We start from the raw sequence: 21,015 nt of genomic DNA on the forward strand, positions 1-21,015 counted from the left end.
TTTTTTTCAGATTTTCTATATCCCAAAGATGCTGTGCTCCTAACCCTACAATGTAGAAGGAATACCTATAAAGATTAGTTGGTTTCTAAATTCCCTTCCAGCTCTGATATTTTGTATCTTTGAATCTACAAGAACAAACCCAAGGATTAACACATAGTTTTAAAAGAGTTCAAAAAAGAATGGGCAAATAGACCACTGTATTCTTGTTGGTCAACACCTTACCCCCAAACACTGTGATACAATGACACTGGCCTCTGTACTGTCCCTCAAACAAGACACTCAATTTTTCTCACCAACTATCACCTATGCCTGGAAAGCTTTTCATCTCATATCTGTCTCTTGGCTTCCCTGGCTTCAAGTCTTGGCTAAAATCACATCTTCTGGGAGAAACCTTCTTTTCTGATCCCTTTTAATTCTAGTACCCTTCCTCTGGAATGATTTCCAATTTATCTTATTAAATTCAGAGTTTTCAAGTTGATTCCTCCATTAGAGCTGCTCCTTAGACTTCACCTTAAGAATAGGAATTTTTACATTTCTTTATATTCCTAGAACTTAGCATAGTGTCTGGCAAATGGTAGGTACTTATTAAATGTTTATTGACTTACTGATCAACAAATGCTGGCTCTTCTACTCTTCTTTTGAAACCTTCTTTCCCAGTCACCAAAGCCCTCTCTGTCTACATTTCTTTATGATTAACTTGGTACTTTTTCTAAGCTATATCTTCCATTGTAAACAGCTCATTTCTCTTTAAGGGAGGTCCTTTCATCTTCAGAAAGTGCTCCTATCTTATCCTCATCACATTTACAAGCTGTCTCCAAGGGAGGATGACTCTTGTACATGGCTACGTGGCTAATCTCAGTCATTTCAGGATGATTTTTATTGCGAGAATATGATAACTTTCTGATTTCACTACTCATTTCTGAGGATGCCTCTCACTCAGAGCTTGGAATTCTCAATGTATTACAGGGCACTGTATCTATTTTATTCATCCCTTATGTTCCCAACCCTGGGTCCCACTACATGCCAAGAGTCCCACCAATTGTCAAAAAATATTCAGCACACTATGAGCTAAAATGGACCTTAAAGATCACCTTGTTCAACCCTTCACCCTCATTTTACAGATGGACTGTGACCCAGAAAGGGACAATGATTTGCTCAAGGTCAGATAGGTAGCAATTATTTGAGAAAGTTTTACAGATGCCTTTTAGTTTTCAAATGCATTTGCAAAAACACCTAAAAGAAACATCTCTCCTATTTAACTTTCCCTTGTAACAAAGAAAAACAGTTAAATAAAATCAAGTAACAAAGATATGACAAATATGAAGCATTCTAGATTCCTAACCCTCCAACTCATGAAGAGAAGGAAAGGGTATATCATCATTATCTCTTCTATCTGATTGGTCACCATATTTCATTGCCTTGAAGTGCTGTTTTCATTTACATTCGTCTTTTTCTATATTTTGTTCTCCTGATTTTTCTTTTTTTAATTTTTTATCAGCTAATACAGCTTCCCATTTTCTGAATTCCTTCTGTTGGTCATTTCTTAAGATATTTTTCACTGTATTTATATATCACAATGTTTTTCAGACATTCCATAAATCATGTGCATCCACTTTGATTTCATTTTATGTTATCATTGAAAGTACTGGTGCAGATATTTTGGTGTATATGGGATTTTTCACTCTATCTTTAACTTCTTTGGATTATATGTGCCAGAATGGGATGTTGGGTCATGCGAGTGATTTTGTGATTTTCTCCAATTATTCTCAATTGGTTTTTTTAGAAGTTGAACCAATTCACAATTCTACCAAAAGTTACATTAGCGTGCCTTCCATCTGCAGTCTCTCCAACATTGACTGTCTCTCTCTTACATTATCTTTGCCAGCGTGCTGGTATGAGGTGAAACCCCAAACTTGTTTTAATTTCCTATTTCCCTTACTATTAGTGGCAATGCATTTTTCATATGATGATTGACAGTTTGCATTTCTTCTTTTAAAAACCTCCTTTATATCCACTGACCATATATCCATTAGAGAATGATTGCTTAGTCTTACATATTGGTGTCAAATCCTCATATATCTCAAATATCAGACTTGTCCAAAGTCTCAATAGCATTCTTATTCTAACCAAAATAATTTTTCTTTGTGAAGAGGTTTTTCAATTTTGCATAAATTAAAACTGTCCATTTGATCTTTTGTGGTCTCTTTTGCTTGCTTGGTTTTGAATTCCCTTTCTAAACATAGTTTTGAAAGCTCAGAGATAAAAATTCACAGAATTAGCATTGGAACTCAAGTCCTCTGGCTCCAAATCCAGTATTCTTTCCAACACATTCAGACAAGTGTTGATCTAGAGAATCAGGAGACCTGGCTTACCTGTCCTGGCTCTGCCCCTAACCGTAACCTTTCCTCACTTTCCATTGATTTGTAGTTACAAAACTTGAGTTCACATTTTGGCTATGAAATTTACAGTCTGCATGAACTGGAGCAAATCCTTTCACCTCCCTTGGCCTCAGTTTGTTCACCTGGAAAATGAAAGTATTAGAACAGATAATCTCTCATTTCCCTTCTAGATCCAAATCCTATTTTTTTTATCCCTAAATAATCTATAATTAGGCTATAAGTCTAAGTCCCTAAAAGACCCAGGGACCTCGGCATAGTTTCCTCTTGAAGTGTAGGACATCCAAAAAGAAATGAGTCCAGAGGAGTCCTAAGGACTATTGGGGGTGGAGAGAATGCCAAAAAAAAACCAGAAAACTGCCTCCCTTGACTGACCTCTTCCTAGCATCATCGAGAAAAGACAGACCATAAGCAGAACAGATTCCTTAGTCTCTCGTAGTCTCTCATCCCATCTCTCAATTTAAGTCTCTGCATTCTAAGGGAAAAGACTGGGGCATATAACATTTTTAAAAAGAGAAGACTCAGGGGTAAGGGGAAGGGGGAGGGGACCACACTGCAATCTATAAATACCTGCAAGGTGACAATATAAATGAAGGAAGGGAATTCTGCCACCTCAGAAGGCATAGGATAAGGAGCTGACAGCCTGGGGCCAGAGGCAGGCTGAGTAGGGAGACTGGAATGAGGGCCAAAGGGACCCACAAGGCAGGAGCCCTTGGGCATTAGGGAAGAAAGCTGGAGGCAAGAAGGCAGGTGCAGTGGCCGCCTCCCTCAGCCACAGGGAAGGGGGAGCAGAAGTTTGTGAAAACAGGGGTGGGAGTAAAGCAGCCACAGTCCTCCTGAGAACTCACAGGGCTCCTCTGACTTGACCTATATAGCAGTTCTCAGCCCTTCCAGCTGCCTCCATCTTCAAACGCAGGGAGCCACGTGGGCTCAGGAGTGGGGAGGCCTTTCCTATGCCTTTAGAAATGATGTACTCTGTGGGTTTGGGGAGGTACTGGCAAAGATAAGGGCAGATGCTGCTTTCCTCCTATCGTTTTACCTTCGCTCTCCTCCACCCCCTACTCAAATGTTCAGGCAAGAGGCAAAGCCAGTCAGAACCTTCTATAGTAAACATAAAGAAGTTACTTTCCAGAAATAAAGGACTCAAGTCATCAGGAGAAAATCTGAATTGGGGAGAAAAAGGCCTGTTTCAATGGATTCTTTGGGGCACTGAGTTGTGAGTTCTTAATATCAAAGAGGAAATGACCAGAGAATGACTTCTAGACTTAAGGAGTAGAACTAGAACAACCACATGATCCTCAAGGAGGAAAGCAATATGATATAATAGAAAGAGGACTGTAAGAAGAAATATATTCAAGTCCTTCATTCTGTCACTAACTCCCCACATGACTTTGGAACAAATCACATCATGCTCTCTAGGTCTCGGGTTCCCCCTGTGTAAAATGAGGGATTCTGGGCTAGATGACAAAACATTTGAGTTGGGAGGGACCTAGTAGCTGTGTAATTCAACCCAGCCACCAAGGAATACCCAGCATAACGCACTGTCAAAGGGTTATCCAGCCTCTTCTTGAAAACCACCAAGGAAGGTAACCCACCTAGCTCTCAAGGCATCTTGTTCCACTCAGGGCCAGGTACAGTTAGGATGTTTTTCCTAATATTAAACCTAAATTTACCTTTTTTGCAACTTCTACCCATCATTCCTGGTTCTGCTCTGGGGAGAGAGAGAAGAAATCTAATTCCTTCTCCACATGACAGCCCTTCAAATGCATGAAAACAGTTAATAATCATGTGTCCTCCTAAGTCTTCTCTTTTCCTGGCTAAATATGTTCCTTTAACTGGTCCTCAGGTGTCATAGACTTAGGACCCTTTTCTGAACATACTCCAGTTTATCAAGGTCATTCTTAAACCACAGCACCAGGAACTGAGCATATCATTCCAGATGAGGTCTGATGAGGGCAAAGTACCATCATGACTTCCCTGTTCCTGGAAGTTCTACCCCTCATAAGAAGTCCAAGATGACTTTAGCCACACTGCATTAACTTCAAGATGTCTTTAGAAACAACTGTTATCTATCCATGATTCTCCTCTCGTACATTTAGGAAGCTATTTTTTGGCACTCAAAGGCAAGACTTAGCATAAATCTTTTTGAATTTCACCTTCTTATTCATCAGCCCAATACTCTAGATTATCAAGATTCTTTTGGATCTGAATCCTTGGCATCCACTATGTGGTCTATCTCTTCTTAGTTTTGTGATCATCTGCAAGTGTGATGGGTATTTCATCTGTGTTTTTATTATATAAGTTTATAAAAATGTTAAACAGCTGAGGGTCAAGCACAGAGCCCTGGGACACTCCACTAGAAACCTCTAAACATGCTCACATTGATCCATTGACAGTTTCTTGTGGAGTCTAGGCATCCAACCAATTCTAAATCCATCTGATCATATTATTGTTCAATCCACATCTGTCCATCTTCTCAATAAGAATAGTATGAGACATTTTATCAAAAGCTTTTGGTTAGCTATATCCACAGCGTTCTACCAGTAGAACAAGCCCCAAAAGGCTACGTTCTTAGTGAAACTATTCTGGCTTCTTGTAATTCCTGCTTCCTTTTCCAGAGGTTCACCAGCTATCTCTTTAAAATGATCCTTTTGAGAATTTTCTCAGGAAGCAAAGTTTCCAACAAGCAAAGTTGCCAACCTGTTGTGTACAGACTCTATTCTCTTTCCTTTTTTCAAAAACTGGGACAACATTTGCATTTCTCCAACCTTGTGGCACCTCTCGGGTTTTTTATGATCATTCAAATAACTCTGACAATGCCTCAGAAATCATATCTGCCAGTTGTTTTGAAACCTAAAGATATGATTCATTTAGGCCAATTGATGATTTGAATTCAAAAGAAACAGCTAGATACTCTTTTACTATCTTCTCATTTATTTGGGGTATAAACAATTTATTTTGGGAACTCAACTGTCATTTACAATAAATGTATTCTTATCAGAAAAAAAATGACTTTAAAATGAGTGGCATTGTTTTCTTTCCAATTGTCAGTTATCCCACTGACCCTGGGTAATGGTCATATTCCTGCTCTGATATTTCCCCTTTTCTCTCTACCCACAAAACCCCACCTTTTTGTCATCCTTAGCTTCCCTCACCAGCCTCAGCTCATTTTGAGTGTTAGCATTCTTGATATTTCTTCAGTATCATTCCATTTAAATTCATTTGCTGTTGCCTAAACTTGCTTCTGTCTTCTTTCCATTTCTTCTTCTCACACACACACACACACACACACACACACACACACACACACACACACTTTACCATGTGTCTTAGAATCAGTACTGTGTATTGGTCCCAAGGGAGAAAAGAGATAAGGGCTAGGCAATGGGGGTTAAGTGACTTGCCAAGGGTCACACAGCTAGGAAGTATCTGAGGCTGGATTTGATCCTAGGACCTCCTATCTCTGGGCCTGTCTGAAAGCCTTTAAAGTAAATCCAGAAAGAGATATTAATATTCTTCTTACTTTTTTCTTCCTCTTCAGACTCAGACGGGCCAGATAATATGGCGTCAACAATCCCACGGCTGAATATCCCACGTAGAAGCAGCTTAGACCCAACCAACCAGTTTTTGCAGGATTCCTTCTCTTCCCGTAAAGGACTGAATTCAAAAGTGATAGACCCATCATCTGGTTTCCAGACGTATGATCGAAAGATGAAGAATTTAGTTGATAGGAGTCCAATTGCTGTTGCCCCGCTGTTGAAGCCCCATGAAGTCCTGAGCTGTAGGTAAGGAAATGGAGGTAGGGAACAAAATTTGTCAAGGAAACTGGGGTGGACACTGACAGCCAAAGCCCTGTTAAGGTAGCTTTGTTAGCCAAGTGAATTCCTAGAGTGTATTGTGCCTAGGTACATTCTCTTCCCTTACAAATTACCAACCAAACAGAAACAGAAGACACCTGTGAATGGTTTGACTCCCTAACAGATATACTAATAGAGGCCATAGATTTATTCTGCCTGGTCCTAAAGAGAGAACTAGTTGGCACGGTGGATAGAGTACTAGCCCTAGAATCAGGAAGATTCATCTTCCTGAGTTCAACACACATCTAGTTGTATGACCCTGGACACGTCACTTAACCCTGTTTGCCCCAGTTTTCTCATCTGTCAAATGAGCTGGAGAAGGAAATGACATTATCTTTGCTAAGAACACCTCAAGTGGGGTCACCAAAGGTTAGACACTGAAATAACTGAACAACGACAGGAGGAATTTGGTGGAAAGATCAGGGAGGACTGTATTCCTTCAGTGTAAGAAAAGACCCCCTCACAATCAGAACTGTGAGACAGTGAGTTCCCCATCACTAAGCCTCTTCAAGTAAGAGGCAAGTCGCTCTTATCAAGGACTGTAAGAGAGGATTTGTGCTCAGGAGGGAGGTTGGGAGAGATGGCGGTGAAGGGGCCCGTGGATCAAGACATTCTATGACTGGTGACATCATAAAGACAAACAAGCTGATCCTAGGCTGTCTGGTTCACTGAAGTAGACCTAGCCTTAAAAGCGGCACTTCTAGAGGGATCTCCAATTCACCTGATCATTCTTCGGTAACACGACTGCTGTATGCAGGGAATGTTGTGGACGTTGGAAGGCAGATCCCCGACTCTTGTTTAGCCCTGCTTCAACTGTAGAAGGTGACAGCTTCAACAAGTCACCAACTCACAGAAAACATCGACCCTAAAGGAAACCTCAGGAACATTTATGATGCAGAACGTCTGATAGCTATCTAAAGAATGAATTCTTACCAGACTCTAGAATGACTCCAGATAAACTTAGATGTTATTGCTGTGTCCCGCCAGGCCTATAACTAGCTTCTAATGGTTTCTGGTCAAATAGTCTTAAAGCTCCAATTTCCATACTAAGCACATTGTCCTTATATTCCTAGGACTGTGTTTCACTGAGACTAGGTGCTAGTTGCTCCTGAGATGATCCAATTATTGCAGGTTTTAGCTAGATTGGGAAGGGATCTTAAGCATCATCAAACCCATTTAACCCATGCCTATTCAGCATGGGACCTTAAGCGGTCCAGTGGATAAAGTTTCCATCTTGGAGTCTGGAAGACCTGAATTCAAATCCTACCTCAGATACTAATAGACCACATATGACCATTGGCAAGTCACTTGAACTCCTTGGGCCTCTGATTCCTCGTGTGAATAAGAGGGATGAAAATAATAGCACCTACTTCACAGGGTTGTTGTGAAATCCAGATGAGTGGTGGAGCTGTGAATTGATTCAACCATTCTGGAGGGCAATTTGGAACTGTCTGCCCTTTGATCCAGTCATAGCACTGCTGGGTTTGTATCCCAAAGAGATAATAAGGAAAAAGACTTGTACAAGAATATTCATAGCTGCGCTCTTTGTGGTGGCCCAAAATTGGAAAATGAGGGGATGCCCTTCAATTGGGGAATGGCTGAACAAATTGTGGTATATGTTGGTGATGGAATACTATTGTGCTAAAAGGAATAATAAAGTGGAGGAATTCCATGGAGACTGGAACAACCTCCAGGAAGTGATGCAGAGCGAAAGGAGCAGATCCAGGAGAACATTATAAACAGAGACTGATACACTGTGGCACAATCGAATGTAATGGACTTCTCTACTGGCAGTAATGCAATGATCCAGGACAATTCTGAGGGACTTATGAGAAAGAACACTATCCACATCCAGAGGAAGAACTGTGGGAATAGAAATGCAGAAGAAAAACAACTGCTTGATTACATGGTTCAATGGGATATGATTGGGGATGTAGATTCTAAATGATCACCCTGGTGCAAATATCAATAATATGGAAATAGGTCTTGTTCAATGACACATGTAAAACCCAGTGGATTTGTGTGTTGCCTATGGGAAGGGGTACAGGGAAGGCGGGGGGGAGGGGGATATGAATCTTGTAACCATGGGAAAATATTCTAAATTAATTAAATAAAATTTTCCAAATTAAAAAAAAAGAAAATCAGATGAGGTCATAAATGTCAAGCACTTTGCAAACTTCAAGTGCTATACAGATGTTAGGTATTTTTGTCCATCTAGCTCCTCCTTCATTGTATATACAGAAAATCCAGGCCCACCAAAGCTTTCATTTGAACTCAAGTTCTTCCACTTCAATTCCTTCAACTCTTTCCTCTAGAAAATATTGCTGTTCTTGGACCACCAAAAGCAAATAACCTCCAACCTTTGGGTATTATGTGGGGGGAATTGATTCTTATAGAGAAATTATTGTTTGGGGATTGACTAGGTTCCTTCTCTAGTCTTTTTCAGGATAGGGAGAACAGCACTGTTTTTTAAATCAAAGTCATAATCTCACATTAGCCTCAATCCAGTAGTGCTCTCTCCACTCCTCTATGTCTGATGAAGTCCTACCCAATCTTTCAAAGCCCACCTTCTCTGAAGAGCTGTCTTTATCTGCTCTGTCCCTCCCTGCTTTTTCTTCTTACTCCGATTACCTCTGATACTTATTGTGGTTAGAATGAGGTAGATAAGTTTGGGGAGAGAAGGCTGCTGACTAGATATGCAAGATGAGCCTTTGGCATGTCTGTCTGCCTATAGGCTTCCCAAGGTCTAAGAGCTCCACTTTATTCATTCACCCAAGGCTGATCAGGAGCTACAAAATCAAATCCCAGTTACCAGATTCATCAGAGGTTAGTTTAAAAGCTAGAATGCCAATTTATTCCTTTATCATGGTGTGCATGGAGAAGCAGAGTACATTGTGCCTGCTATTCAGGGCACCCTTTCCTGATAACATAGTACTTGGGCCTCTGAATTTGTATTTATTTCCATGTGCTTTGACATCTCTTGCCAATACAGTGTAAGCTCTTTGAGGGCAAGCAATGACTATTTTTGTCTTTTGTATCCTTTAATGTCTCATCTGGAGCCTGGAACATAGAAGGCCCTTGATAAATGCTTGTTGGTTTGAATTGAATTGAACTAGTTATCAAAAAAGTACTTGGTGAGCTGGGAATCAGGCCAAAAAGAGTAACCATTTCCCCCGGCCTATGTTGGAGCTTAGTGCCTCTTTTTAGTTTCAATGAAAAGTAATAGCTTACATTTTTAGAGGCTTCAGGGTTTACAAAGCACTTTACATACCTCGTCTCACTTGAGGCTCACGTCAAACCCTGTGAAGGACGGGTATTATTATCATTTCTGTTTTACATACAGAAACCAGGGCTCAGAGATGTAACAAGGTCACATAGCTATTCAGTGTCAGAGGCAGCTTTCAAAATCAGCTTTCCCCTGAACTCCATATTCACACGCTTCCTCTCATTTCAGAGGATTTTCTGACCTGCTTCCCAAATTTTTGGGAGGGTGCCCTTTGTTTGGAGGGTACCCCAATTCTCATCCCTTTCCCTGACTGCCTTCATGGTCTGTACTCATCTTTAAGCATTTATACTTGCAAATACTACTTTGTAGTGTCATTAGCTGTTTACTGACTGCTTGGATGGTGTCCCTTCTCCTCAACTCAACTACCTCTAAGCTTCTGGAGGTCAGGGACCATATCTCCCATTTTCTCCCAGGCCCTCTCGGTACCTAGCACGCGACTTACCATGCAATAAGTATCTGTTGAGTGAATGAATGACTGTCATCCAGGTTAACTCCTTAGGAGCCAGCTAGAGAGCTCCCGAGTGCTATTTAGCACCCATGGTATCCCTGCAATAGCCCATTAACAAGGGCTGGCCATCATTTATCTCTCTGCTATCCTTGCTTCGAATATCCATTATGCTCAGTAAAATACAAGTAGCCCAAAGTGTTTTGAGGTCACAAAACAGTCTAGTCAGTCCCTCGGAATTCTGGAGAGCGATTTCAATTCAACAGTTATATATCAAGGCCATGACATGGGAAAAAAACTTGTGTAACTTTGGGCAAGTCATTTCTTCTCTCAGGGGCTCAGTTTCTGCCTCTGAAAAATGAAGGTGGATGGATGAGATGGCATTCAAAGAGCAAACAAATCTGATGTGGTGTAGTGAAAAGAGTCCTGGGGCAGGGGGGGCAGCTGGGATGCACAGTGAATAGAGTGCCAGGACTGGAGTTGGGAAGACCTGGGTTCAAAGGTGACCTCAGACCTGTCCTAGTTGTGTGACCCTGGGCAAGTCACTTATTATCAATTGCTTAACCTTTACCACTCCTCTGTCTTAGAACTGATACTAAGATAGGAGGTAAGGGTTTAAGAAAAAATGCTATTGTTATATTTAACAATGCATAGATATATGTGGGTGTACATTCATCCCAGACAAGGTCCCTGCCCACAAATAATTCACCATCTCTAAAAATGAGTGTGATATAGTACATATCAAGATATGGAAATCGATGCATTCAGGTCTCAGAGAATAAGTGCTCAGGAAGTGGAAAGCCCAGTGCCAGTTGCACTTATTGGAGATTCCTTCCTGGAAGGACTAGGCCCCCAAAGATGGGGAGGTGGTAGAGAATTAGATGGCAAAGGAGGGAGGCTTATTCTCTTTGTAGAAAATGGCGTGAGATTTGATCATTTCCTCTTCTGCTGCTTAATGCAGACAGCCATATCTGTGGAGGAAATCCATTTACTTAGGGAAATACAATAGCTCCCCATTACAAAGCTGGGGGCTGGCAGCACCAGAGGGAGGGAGAGAATACATAACGATGGAAGAGAATCTTTGTAAAGGGGAGAGGGACTGGACTCTCTATATAGCTGATACTTACCAGCTAAGTCCCATGGGAGGAGAGTCTTCAAAGAGGGACAAATAATATCGTTGGCACCTATCCTCCCCCGGGGTTGTTGTGAGTTTCAAATGAGATAACATATGAATTTGGCTTTATTAACTTTAGATCTACGTCATTCTTTATCATCATTAGAGTGGGAGCAATTATAGCCTCTGCCACTTGTTATTTGTGAGAGCTTAGGCCAATCATTTATTCCTCGGTTTCCTCAGTTGTAAAATGACTGGATTAGACTAGATGGCCTCTTTCTTTCCAGATAGTTTGTATGCATGTATTATACACACACATATATGCACAAACATGTAGAGGTTGGAATCAAGGAACCCTCGAGGCTAACCCTCTCATTTTATAAGTAAGGAACTCAAGACTTGCTTAAATTCTTACAAGTAACAAGTGGCAGAGGCTAGAAGTACTCTCACTAGAAAATAATTATATGTTAATTTAAAAATTTTAAATATAATTACATATATATATATATATATACACTAAACTATGGGACACATGTATATATGTATTTTTGCATATGATTTAGAGCTGGAAGGGAACCCTAAAGCTTCTAGTCCAATCCCCCATATATAAGAGATGAATAAAGTGAAGCCAAAAAAGGCAAAGTAACTAATCCAAGGTCACCCAACTGAGGTCTTCTGCCTTTTCCTGTCCAGCATCCTGTGATTTAAAGTGTTCTTTCAGCACCGATATCTCAAATAGCATTCATTTGGAAAGGGCCCCGATTTCTCAGCAACAAAGTCCATACTTTCCAAAGGGCACAGAACTTATATGGGGCATTTCCAATAAAGTATAAGGCTACTGAGATATTTTCACTTTCATACCCTCAACCAAAAATCTTTTCCTTTTTTAAAAATTTCTCCTAGGGGGCAGCTAGGTAGCTCAGTAGACAGAGAGTAGGACCTAGAGACAGAAGGTCCTGGGCTCAAATTAGGTCTCAGACACTTTCTAACTGTGTGACCCTGGGCAAGTCACTTGACCCCCCCCTTGCCTAGCCCTTACTACTCTTCTGCTTGGAATCAATACACAGTATTGAGTCTAAGACAGAACATAAGGGTTTATTTTTTTTCTCCTATAGGTACCTGCGGCTTTCCAAGAACAACATTCAGACCTTGCTCAAGCTGTGTAAGGAAGCAGGAATGGAAGTAGACATTCATCCTCACATGAATGAATCAGAAATGAATGCCAACAAGATATTCACCCAAAAACACAGCGTTGCCCTCTGAGTCACCCCTTCTCTTTTAGTAATTCAGATCTACTTGGGAGGTGACACTGATCATCAGGTGGCCACAAGCACAGCCCCTAATTTGGGGACAGGCCTGGCATCCTAATTTAACAACAACAGCAACAATCAACAAACCAATAGTAGGTTATGGTATTTTTATATTATAATGCTTTCAATGATGGAAGCTCTGTACACATCTGGATTGGCTTCAGATTTGCAGGCTTCTTAATTGTAGGTCGATGGTTCATTTTGCCTCTACCCAGAATTCTCTCTGGGAATATTAGGATCTGGCTTGTGACTCTCAAGATATGCAGTTGCTCATAAAAAATCAAGGCTACCAAAGCATTAGTATAGGTTTATTCAAAGGCACGTAAAAAAAAAAACCAAACAGAAAGGGCTAATCACCTTCAAGACATCGAAGATCTATAATTTCAGAACTATGGGGCCTCTCTCTCCTGATTCAGACCCCTCAAAATAAGCCAGCTTGGTCCTCAGTCAACAGAAACTCTTTTTTCCTTTAAGCCATAATAATCTCATCCTAACATGCAAGTTTTCCAGTGTGGGTTTCAGAAAGATATAGAGTATGGAAAATGCAAAATCAGTTACAGGAAGGGCATCAAAAGACTTAGTCTTTTCTTGTCATGCTCACTCTTGTGCATGTACTCTCAACTTTGTGCCCAAGAATGTCTGGTATGAGTCTGACATCTGCTTGAATTGCCTGGTGGTGAGTCTGCCTCCATCACTAAAACCCTGGTCTCCATTTTGTCTCCATTTATAGTAGAGAAGGTCTGGGTTCCCTTTTAGGGGCTCCAAGAATTGATTGACCTGGACCTTTCTAAAACCTAGGAAAACCTCTACTTTGGATAATTCAGTTGAGGGGCATCAACTCTGTCACTTTCAAACACACAGACAATAATAATTTTATAAAGGAAAACCAACAATTATTAGCTATCATAGAGCACAGAACATTTTTGCTGGAAGGAGCCTTAGTGATTATACAAACAAAAATATTTTACATAAAGGAAAATTGAAGTGCAGAAAATGTTCCCCAAATTGTACAGCATATTAATATAATTATTAATATTCATATTAATATAACATAATATAACCTGTACTAAAAACATCTAGCACACTTCGACTGCACTATATAGCTTTTCATTTATGGTTTTTTTTATATAAATCCTATAATATAGATGGTAGGAACTGGACATGGTCCTTTTTTCCTCAAAAATTTCTAGGACCATGTTTCTTCTGTCAGAACCTCAATGATATTGGAATGTAGATATTAATAATATTTTAAATCACCATAGAACCATTGAACTACACAATACCAGAGATGGAAGGGATCTTAGCTCTCGTTATAGCAGAATCTGCTTATTTGTTAGATTTATTATTATAACAACTGCTCTTGTTGTTGTTGTTTTGGTCCATTAAAGGGAACTGGTCATCTAGCTAGCTATGGATGGACAGAACCCAGAATCAATGTTTAGTTTAGTTTAGTTATGTTTTGAAAGTCTAATACTCAATCCATTGCTGTGTTAGAAATTTCCATTACAGGGGACAGCTAGGTAGCTCAGTGGATTGAGAGCCAGGCCTAGAGATGAGAAGTCCTAGGTCCAAATATGACCTCAGACACTTCCTAGCTGTGTGACCCTGGGCAAGCCACTTAACCCCCATTGCCTAGCCCTTACCACTCTTCTGCCTTGGTACCAATACATAGTATTGATTCTAAGATAGAAGGTAAGGGAAAGAAAGAAAGAAAGAAAGAAAGAAAGAAAGAAAGAAAGAAAGAAAGAAAGAAAGAAAGAAAGAAAGAAAGAAAGAAAGAAAGAGAGAGAGAGAGAGAGAGAGAGAGAGGAGAGAGAGAGAGAGAGAGAGAGAGAGAGAGAGAAAGGAAGGAAGGAAGGAAGGAAGGAAGGAAGGAAGGAAGGAAGGAAGGAAGGAAGGAAGGAAGGAAGGAAGGAAGGAAGAAAGAAGAAAGAAAGAAAGAAAGAAAGAAAGAAAGAAAGAAAGAAAGAAAGAAAGAGAAAGAAGAAAGAAAGAAAGAAGAAAGAAAGAGAAAGAAAGAAAGAAAGAAAGAAAGAGAAAGAAAGAAAGAGAAGAGAAAGAAGAAAGAAAGAAAGAAGAAAGGAAAGAAAGAAAGAAAGAAAGAAAGAAAGAAAGAGAAGAGAAAGAAAGAAAGAAAGAAGAAAGAAAGAGAAAGAAAGAAAGAGAAAGAAAGAAAGAAAGAAAGAAAGAAAGAAAGAAAGAAAGAAAGAAAGAAAGAAAGAAAGAAAGAAAGAAAGAAAGAAAGAAAGAAAGAAAGAAAGAAAGAGAAAGAAAGAAAGAAAGAAAGAGAAAGAAAGAAAGAGAAAGAAAGAAAGAAAGAGAAAGAAAGAGAGAAAGAAAGAAAGAGAAAGAAAGAAAGAAAGAAAGAGAGAAAGAAAGAGAGAAAGAAAGAGAAAGAAAGAAAGAAAGAAAGAAAGAAAGAGAAAGAAAGAAAGAAAGAAAGAGAGAGAGAAAGAAAGAAAGAGAAAGAAAGAAAGAGAAAGAAAGAAAGAGAAAGAAAGAAAGAAAGAAAGAAAGAAAGAAAGAAAGAAAGAAAGAAAGAAAGAAAGAAAGAAAGAAAGAAAGAAAATTTAGTGCTATACCCATTGAACTACCAAAAAACTTCTTTACTGAATTAGAAAAAACCATAACTAAGTTCATTTGGAAGAACAAAAGATCAAGGATATCCAGGGAAATCATGAAAAAAAATGCAAAGGAAGGAGGACTTGCAGTCCCAGATCTCAAACTATACTATAAAGCAGTGGTTATCAAAACAATTTGGTACTGGCTAAGAGACAGAAAGGAGGATCAGTGGAATAGACTTGGCGTAAATGATCTCAGCAAGACAGTTTATGACAAACCCAAAGACCCCAGCTTTTGGGACAAAAATCCATTATTTGATAAAAACTGCTGGGAAAATTGGAAGACAGTGTGGGAAAGATTAGGCTTAGATCAACACCTCACACCCTACACCAAGATAAATTCAGAATGGGTGAATGACTTGAACATAAAGAAGGAAACTATAAGTAAATTAGGTGAACACAGAATAGTATACCTGTTAGACCTTTGGGAAGGGAAAGGTTTTAAAACCAAGCAAGACTTAGAAAGAGTCACAAAATGTAAAATAAATAATTTTGACTACATCAAATTAAAAAGTTTTTGTACAAACAAAACCAATGTAACTAAAATCAGAAGGGTAGCAACAAATTGGGAAAAAATCTTCATAAAAACCTCTGACAAAGATTTAATTACTCAAATTTACAAAGAGCTAAATCAATTGTACAAAAAACCAAGCCATTCTCCAATTGATAAATGGGCAAGGGACATGAACAGGCAGTTCTCAGCCAAAGAAATCAAAACTATTAATAAGCACACGAAAAAGTGCTCTACATCTCTTATAATCAGAGAGATGCAAATCAAAACAACTCTGAGGTATCACCTCACACCTAGCAGATTGGCTAACATAACAGCTATGGAAAGTTATGTTAAATGCTGGAGGGGATGTGGCAAAATAGGGACACTAATTCATTGCTGGTGGAGTTGTGAATTAATCCAACCATTCTGGAGGGCAATTTGGAACTATGCCCAAAGGGTGATAAAAGACTGTCTGCCCTTTGATCCAGCCATAGCACTGCTGGGTTTGTACCCCAAAGAGATAATAAGGAAAAAGACTTGTACAAGAATATTCATTGCTGCACTCTTTGTGGTGGCCAAAAACGGGAAAATGAGGGGATACCCTTCAATTAGGGAATGGTTAGGGAATGGCTGAACAAATTGTGGTATATGTTGGTGCTGGAATACTATTGTGCTAAAAGGAATAATAAAGTGGAGGAATTCCATGGAGACTGGAACAACCTCCAGGAAGTGATGCAGAGCGAAAGGAGCAGAACCAGGAAAACATTGTACACAGAGACTGATACATTGTGGCACAATCGAAGGTAATGGACTTCTCCATTAGTGGCAATGCAGTGTCCCTCAACAATCTGCAGGGATCTAAAAAAAAAACTATCCACAAGCAGAAGATAAACTGTGGGAGTAAAAATACTGATGAAAAGCAACTGTTTGACTACAGGGGTTGAGGGGATATGACTGAGGAGAGACTCTAAATGAACACTCTAGTGCAAATACCAACAACATGGAAATGGGTTTGAATCAAGAACACATGTGATACCCAGTGGAATTGCGTGTCGGCTGTGGGAGAGGTGGGGGGGGGGAGGGAAGAAAAGAAAATGATCTTTGTTTCCAATGAATAATGTTTGGAAATGACCAAATAAAAATTTAAAAAGAGAGAGAGAGAGGAGAGAGAGAGAGAGAGAGAGAGAGAGAGAGAGAGAGAGAGAGAGAGAGAGAGAGAGAGAGAAACAAAGAAACAAAAAGGAAGGAAGGAAGGAAGGAAGGAAGGAAGGAAGGAAGGAAGGAAGGAAGGAAGGAAGGAAGGAAGGAAGGAAGGAAGGAAGGAAGGAAAGAAAGAAAAAAGAGGAAGGGAGAGAGAAGGGAAAGAAAGAAAAATCCATTACAGCTGGTATGAATAAGAGATTCCTTGTTTGCCTTCTGAGAAATAAGCAACAGATAATTTAAAATGTCATCTAGCAAACAGCGAGTCCTTCAGGGAAATGGCTTTGCCTTTTATGAAGAAAAAAATACCTTAGGAGGATAAATTCAGCCTTTTGGACTTTCCAGTCAGGTTAAAACTATTTTTCTCCATCTTCTTTGTATATACATATAGATGCTTCCTTTTTAGTAACATCCTTACCTGTAAGAAAGTTCCTCATATCTATCCTAATTTTCTCTTGCTGCAATTTAAAATGGTTTCCTCTTAACCAGGCCTCTATGGAGGAGAATGGGTTAGGATCCTCTTCATAATTATTGTGGGGGGAGCAGAGTTTTGTATTTATCAGATGAGTTCTTGAGGGTTAAAGGGCTTTGAAAAGTTACGGGTAGACTTGGGTTCAAATGTGACCTTAGACACTTCCTAGCTGTAAACCCCCATTGCCCAGCCCTTATTGCTCTTCTGCCTTGGAAATAATACTTAGGATCAATTCTAAGACAGCTGGCAAACTTTAAAAAAAAAGTATATGGAGAACCTTGAGATGACAAAAGACACAAGGTAATTTCAAGATATTAGCGATCACAGGCCCTCATTTCCAGAGGAGGAAGCCAGGGCCCAAGGAAATAAAGACTTTTTCGAAGCAAAGCTAAAGCTTAAATCCAGACCTTGTAATTCCCAAAACACTGTTCTTTCCACTATATGTCATTTCATTTCATTTTATTTTACCAATGGTAAGACATAGCAGACATCCCCTCACCTTGTGGTCCACTGAGAAGACAAAGTTCTTCTTGTTGAACTTGTACTCCTTATTGTTCTCGTACAACCTGTCTGAGTCTACTAGAATAGGAGTAAGAGGACAGGAAAGATTTAGTTCCAAATATCTGTGATGTCACAGAAAGCCCTTTCTTTCTGTCTCTCTGATCTAGAGTTTGCCTCTCTGTCCTTTAGTTCTGTTGGGAGTTCAGGACAATTGGTCAGAGACATTGAGAACAGTTGTGAGCTGAACTCCCAACCCCTAAAGCAGAACTAGGGGGAAGTTCTGAAAGTAGTAAACTTTGAGAAAGGACAACCAAGTGTTCACATTTGCCACCCCTCAACCCTAAAGTTCCAGGAAGAGTAAAAGGATAAGACATTGGCTCCCTACCAGAGCTAATTCTCTAAAATCCAGTTCACCTCACGGGCAAAAAGGACCATGACTGAAAGGAGGACATAGGGGTCCACAGTGCATAAGGAGGACATAGGGGTCCACAGTGCATCAAGGATACTTTCCTCTGGTCCTTTTAAATCTAAAAGATAACCTTTAAGTAATCTCTGTCTCCTCAAATTTCTTGGAAGACTTTGTCAGGACCTCACATTGATCTCTATTACATTCTACATTGTATTATGTCTATTTGTTTGCATTTCAGGTCTCCCAATCCCTAATACCATAAAAATAAGGTGAGGGCATTTGTTTTATCCATCTTTGTTATCTCCTGGAAGGAGTACAGTGCTCCCAAGTCCAAGGCACTTAAGAAATATCTAGTGAATTGAATCAAATCAAATTCACTGACTCATTGATTTTAAGGCAAAAGAGATCTTAGAGGTCATCAAGTCCAATCCCCTAATTTTATATAAATGAGGAAACTAATGCTCAAATAGATGAACTGACTTGCCCCAAATCACACCGGTGGTTCAAGTCAACAAATATCTATTAAGCACCCAATATATGTCAGACAGTGAGAAATGTTGGAGCTACAAAGAAAGGAGCAAATAATCTCTTAGTGGCAGGACTTATAAGATGTAAGCTCTTTAAAAAGGACAGGCTTTGGGATTTTAGCTTTGGATTCCCACCCCCACCCCCTGACACTGGGTAGTGTATTTGGTAGACTCGTAATAAATGCATGTTGAATGAATGAATGACTATGCTACCATTCAAACCCAGATCCTCTCTGCTGAAAGTCCAGCACTCTTTCCAAGTGTCTTGGTACAATGAGACTAGAGTTGGTTTGGGGTTTAGCAGAGCTGAGCTCAAATCCCAGCTCTGCTATTTAAAATAACCTCCCTGGCTTTCAGCTTCCTCATCTGTAAAACTGGGGAGCAGGAACTATAGCCCTATATCAATAACTAAGTTCCTGTAAATTAAGTTGAGGAAGACTTAAGTCAGCGAGTTGGGGATGGGATCATCTTTTCTTCGGCATATGTTCTCTTTGACCATGATTCCCAGTGTCAGATCCTTCCTCTCCCTCTGCTCTAGCCAGGACAGCTCCTGGAGAAATAATTTTAGAATTGGCTGGACTTTTTCCTCAGTTTTCTTCCACAATAAATCAGTTCCTGAAATCTACCACCAGGTGGGGCTCAGTTACAGCAGAAAATCCATCATACTTTCTAGATCCCAGGAAAGAGTTACTTTCATTACACGTGTTGACATTGTTCCTAGCCGTCACATACACATACACACACACACACACACACACACACACACACACACATACATGCACGCATGCATGCCTGCACAAAGGTTCCCTCTCTTCCTTCCTAGACAGGGCAGAAATGTTATCGCCAAGTTCCAAAATCATAGATAGAGTCAATAAAAGTGAGATATTGAATAGCACAGAGCTGACTCCCACTATGGTTGAGTAACTACAAAGCCCAACTCATGGCGTACTGACCAACTCCAGTTCTGGAAGAGGCTAGCTGAGAGTTCTGAAAACTCTAAGGCAGGCCCAAAGAGAGAGATGGGAACCAATGAGCCAGCATTTCCTGAGTGCCTTCTAGGAGTAAAGCACTGTGCTTCTCCCTGGGAATACAAAGAGAAACAGGAAACCATCCCTACTAACAGGCGACCACATGGACATATCCAGCAAGTATCCACAGAAGATTTACAAAGCAAATAAAAGATAATTTAGTGAGAGAGGACACTAGAAACTGGGGATTCAGGAAAGATTTCCTGCGGAAGATGCTCCCTGAGCTCAGTCTTGAAGGAAACCAGGGCATCTGAAAAGCAAAGGTGAGGAAGGAATACTCCTTTACTCCTTCTTTGCAGAGCTGGGGGATCATCGCTGGGGAATGCCGCATACTATGTCAGATTTTTTTCTTCCATGTATTGATTAATTTTGGTAAACTAGTTTTTATTTTCCTCTTTTTTAGTTTTTGTTCTAAGGGCTGATTCGGGGGGGGGGGAGGACAGAAAAAAGATATATTAGAAAATAAAAACAAAAGATATAAGTAAAAATTAAACAGAAAAAAATTCCATAAACTGCTTCTAAAGCCAGGAGGCTAGTGCTCCCAGTGCTACTAATTCCATTGGATAGCCACTGTGACATTGGCCATTGGGGAAAAGGTGCCAAAGAATGTTTCGAATGCAGTATTCACCCGGAAATGTTGTCCCAAGAGAAATGTCATTTTTCTCTGTTCTAGGCAAACTGAGTAGCAAAACTCAAGGGCAGAGGTCCCTTGGCAACACTTGAGGGAGAGATAGACTTAGAAGTTCTCAACCTATAGTTATAAAGTTTAGGAATGGAAGGCACAGATCATCTAGTCTGACCCTCTTCTTTAAGGAAAAGGAAACTGAGGTCCAAAGGGATTACACTATAGTATCACTACCAGGACTTAAACCCAAATTGTTTGATTCCACACATTGGGTGTTTTTTGGCCCTATTCGCCATACTGGATCCAATCCAAGTAAGTCAGAACATTAGATAAGAGTATCCAAGAGTTTGACCCAGTCGCAGATTCACAGAAATTGAGTTGGAGAGGGCCATTGGCAGTATCTAGACCAACCCATACATGGTGCAATCTTTTCTATAATTATGTCCCCCCATCACCTCTTCTAGAAAAGGCCAGCACAACAGATTCATTCCCATTCCCTCCATCTAGATCTCTAGGCATTTAGGGATTCCCACTCCCATCCTACCTCCAGTTGACAAAACTTGCCACCAGTTAGCTGATCTGTACTAGGCAAAACTGAGAAACAGTGAAAATAGAAAATAAAACCATGTATCCAAGAAACAGCAAAGAGAAATCATAGTGACTATATAGATTAGAATATGCCAGAAAATACACAAAAGTGAATATGTTCTTTGGATGGGAGTAAGATAAGA

At 40.0% G+C, this 21,015-nt stretch overlaps 1 protein-coding gene and 1 long non-coding RNA gene across 4 annotated transcripts in view; one reads left to right on the forward strand and one right to left on the reverse strand.

The window, feature by feature from the left end:
• The window catches only part of LOC103097115 (uncharacterized), a 25,338-nt gene extending 19,292 nt beyond the window's left edge, over positions 1-6,046 (reverse strand). The window contains exon 1 of the long non-coding RNA XR_001626107.2: positions 5,920-6,046. This is a non-coding gene — a long non-coding RNA (uncharacterized LOC103097115). The remainder of the gene's footprint in view (positions 1-5,919) is intronic.
• C1H16orf78 (chromosome 1 C16orf78 homolog) overlaps positions 1-12,562 on the forward strand; it is a 19,486-nt gene extending 6,924 nt beyond the window's left edge. For all 3 annotated transcript variants that reach the window (XM_007474832.3, XM_007474833.3, XM_007474834.3), the window contains 2 exons: positions 5,938-6,181; positions 12,214-12,562. In XM_007474832.3, the coding sequence (XP_007474894.2) occupies positions 5,938-6,181; positions 12,214-12,361 (392 nt within the window). In that variant the 3' untranslated portion in view covers positions 12,362-12,562. The remainder of the gene's footprint in view (positions 1-5,937; positions 6,182-12,213) is intronic.
• Positions 12,563-21,015: the final 8,453 nt, after the last annotated feature.

This window comes from Monodelphis domestica, chromosome 1 (genome assembly GCF_027887165.1).
Source record: "Monodelphis domestica isolate mMonDom1 chromosome 1, mMonDom1.pri, whole genome shotgun sequence".
Classification (NCBI taxonomy): Eukaryota; Metazoa; Chordata; class Mammalia; order Didelphimorphia; family Didelphidae; genus Monodelphis; species Monodelphis domestica.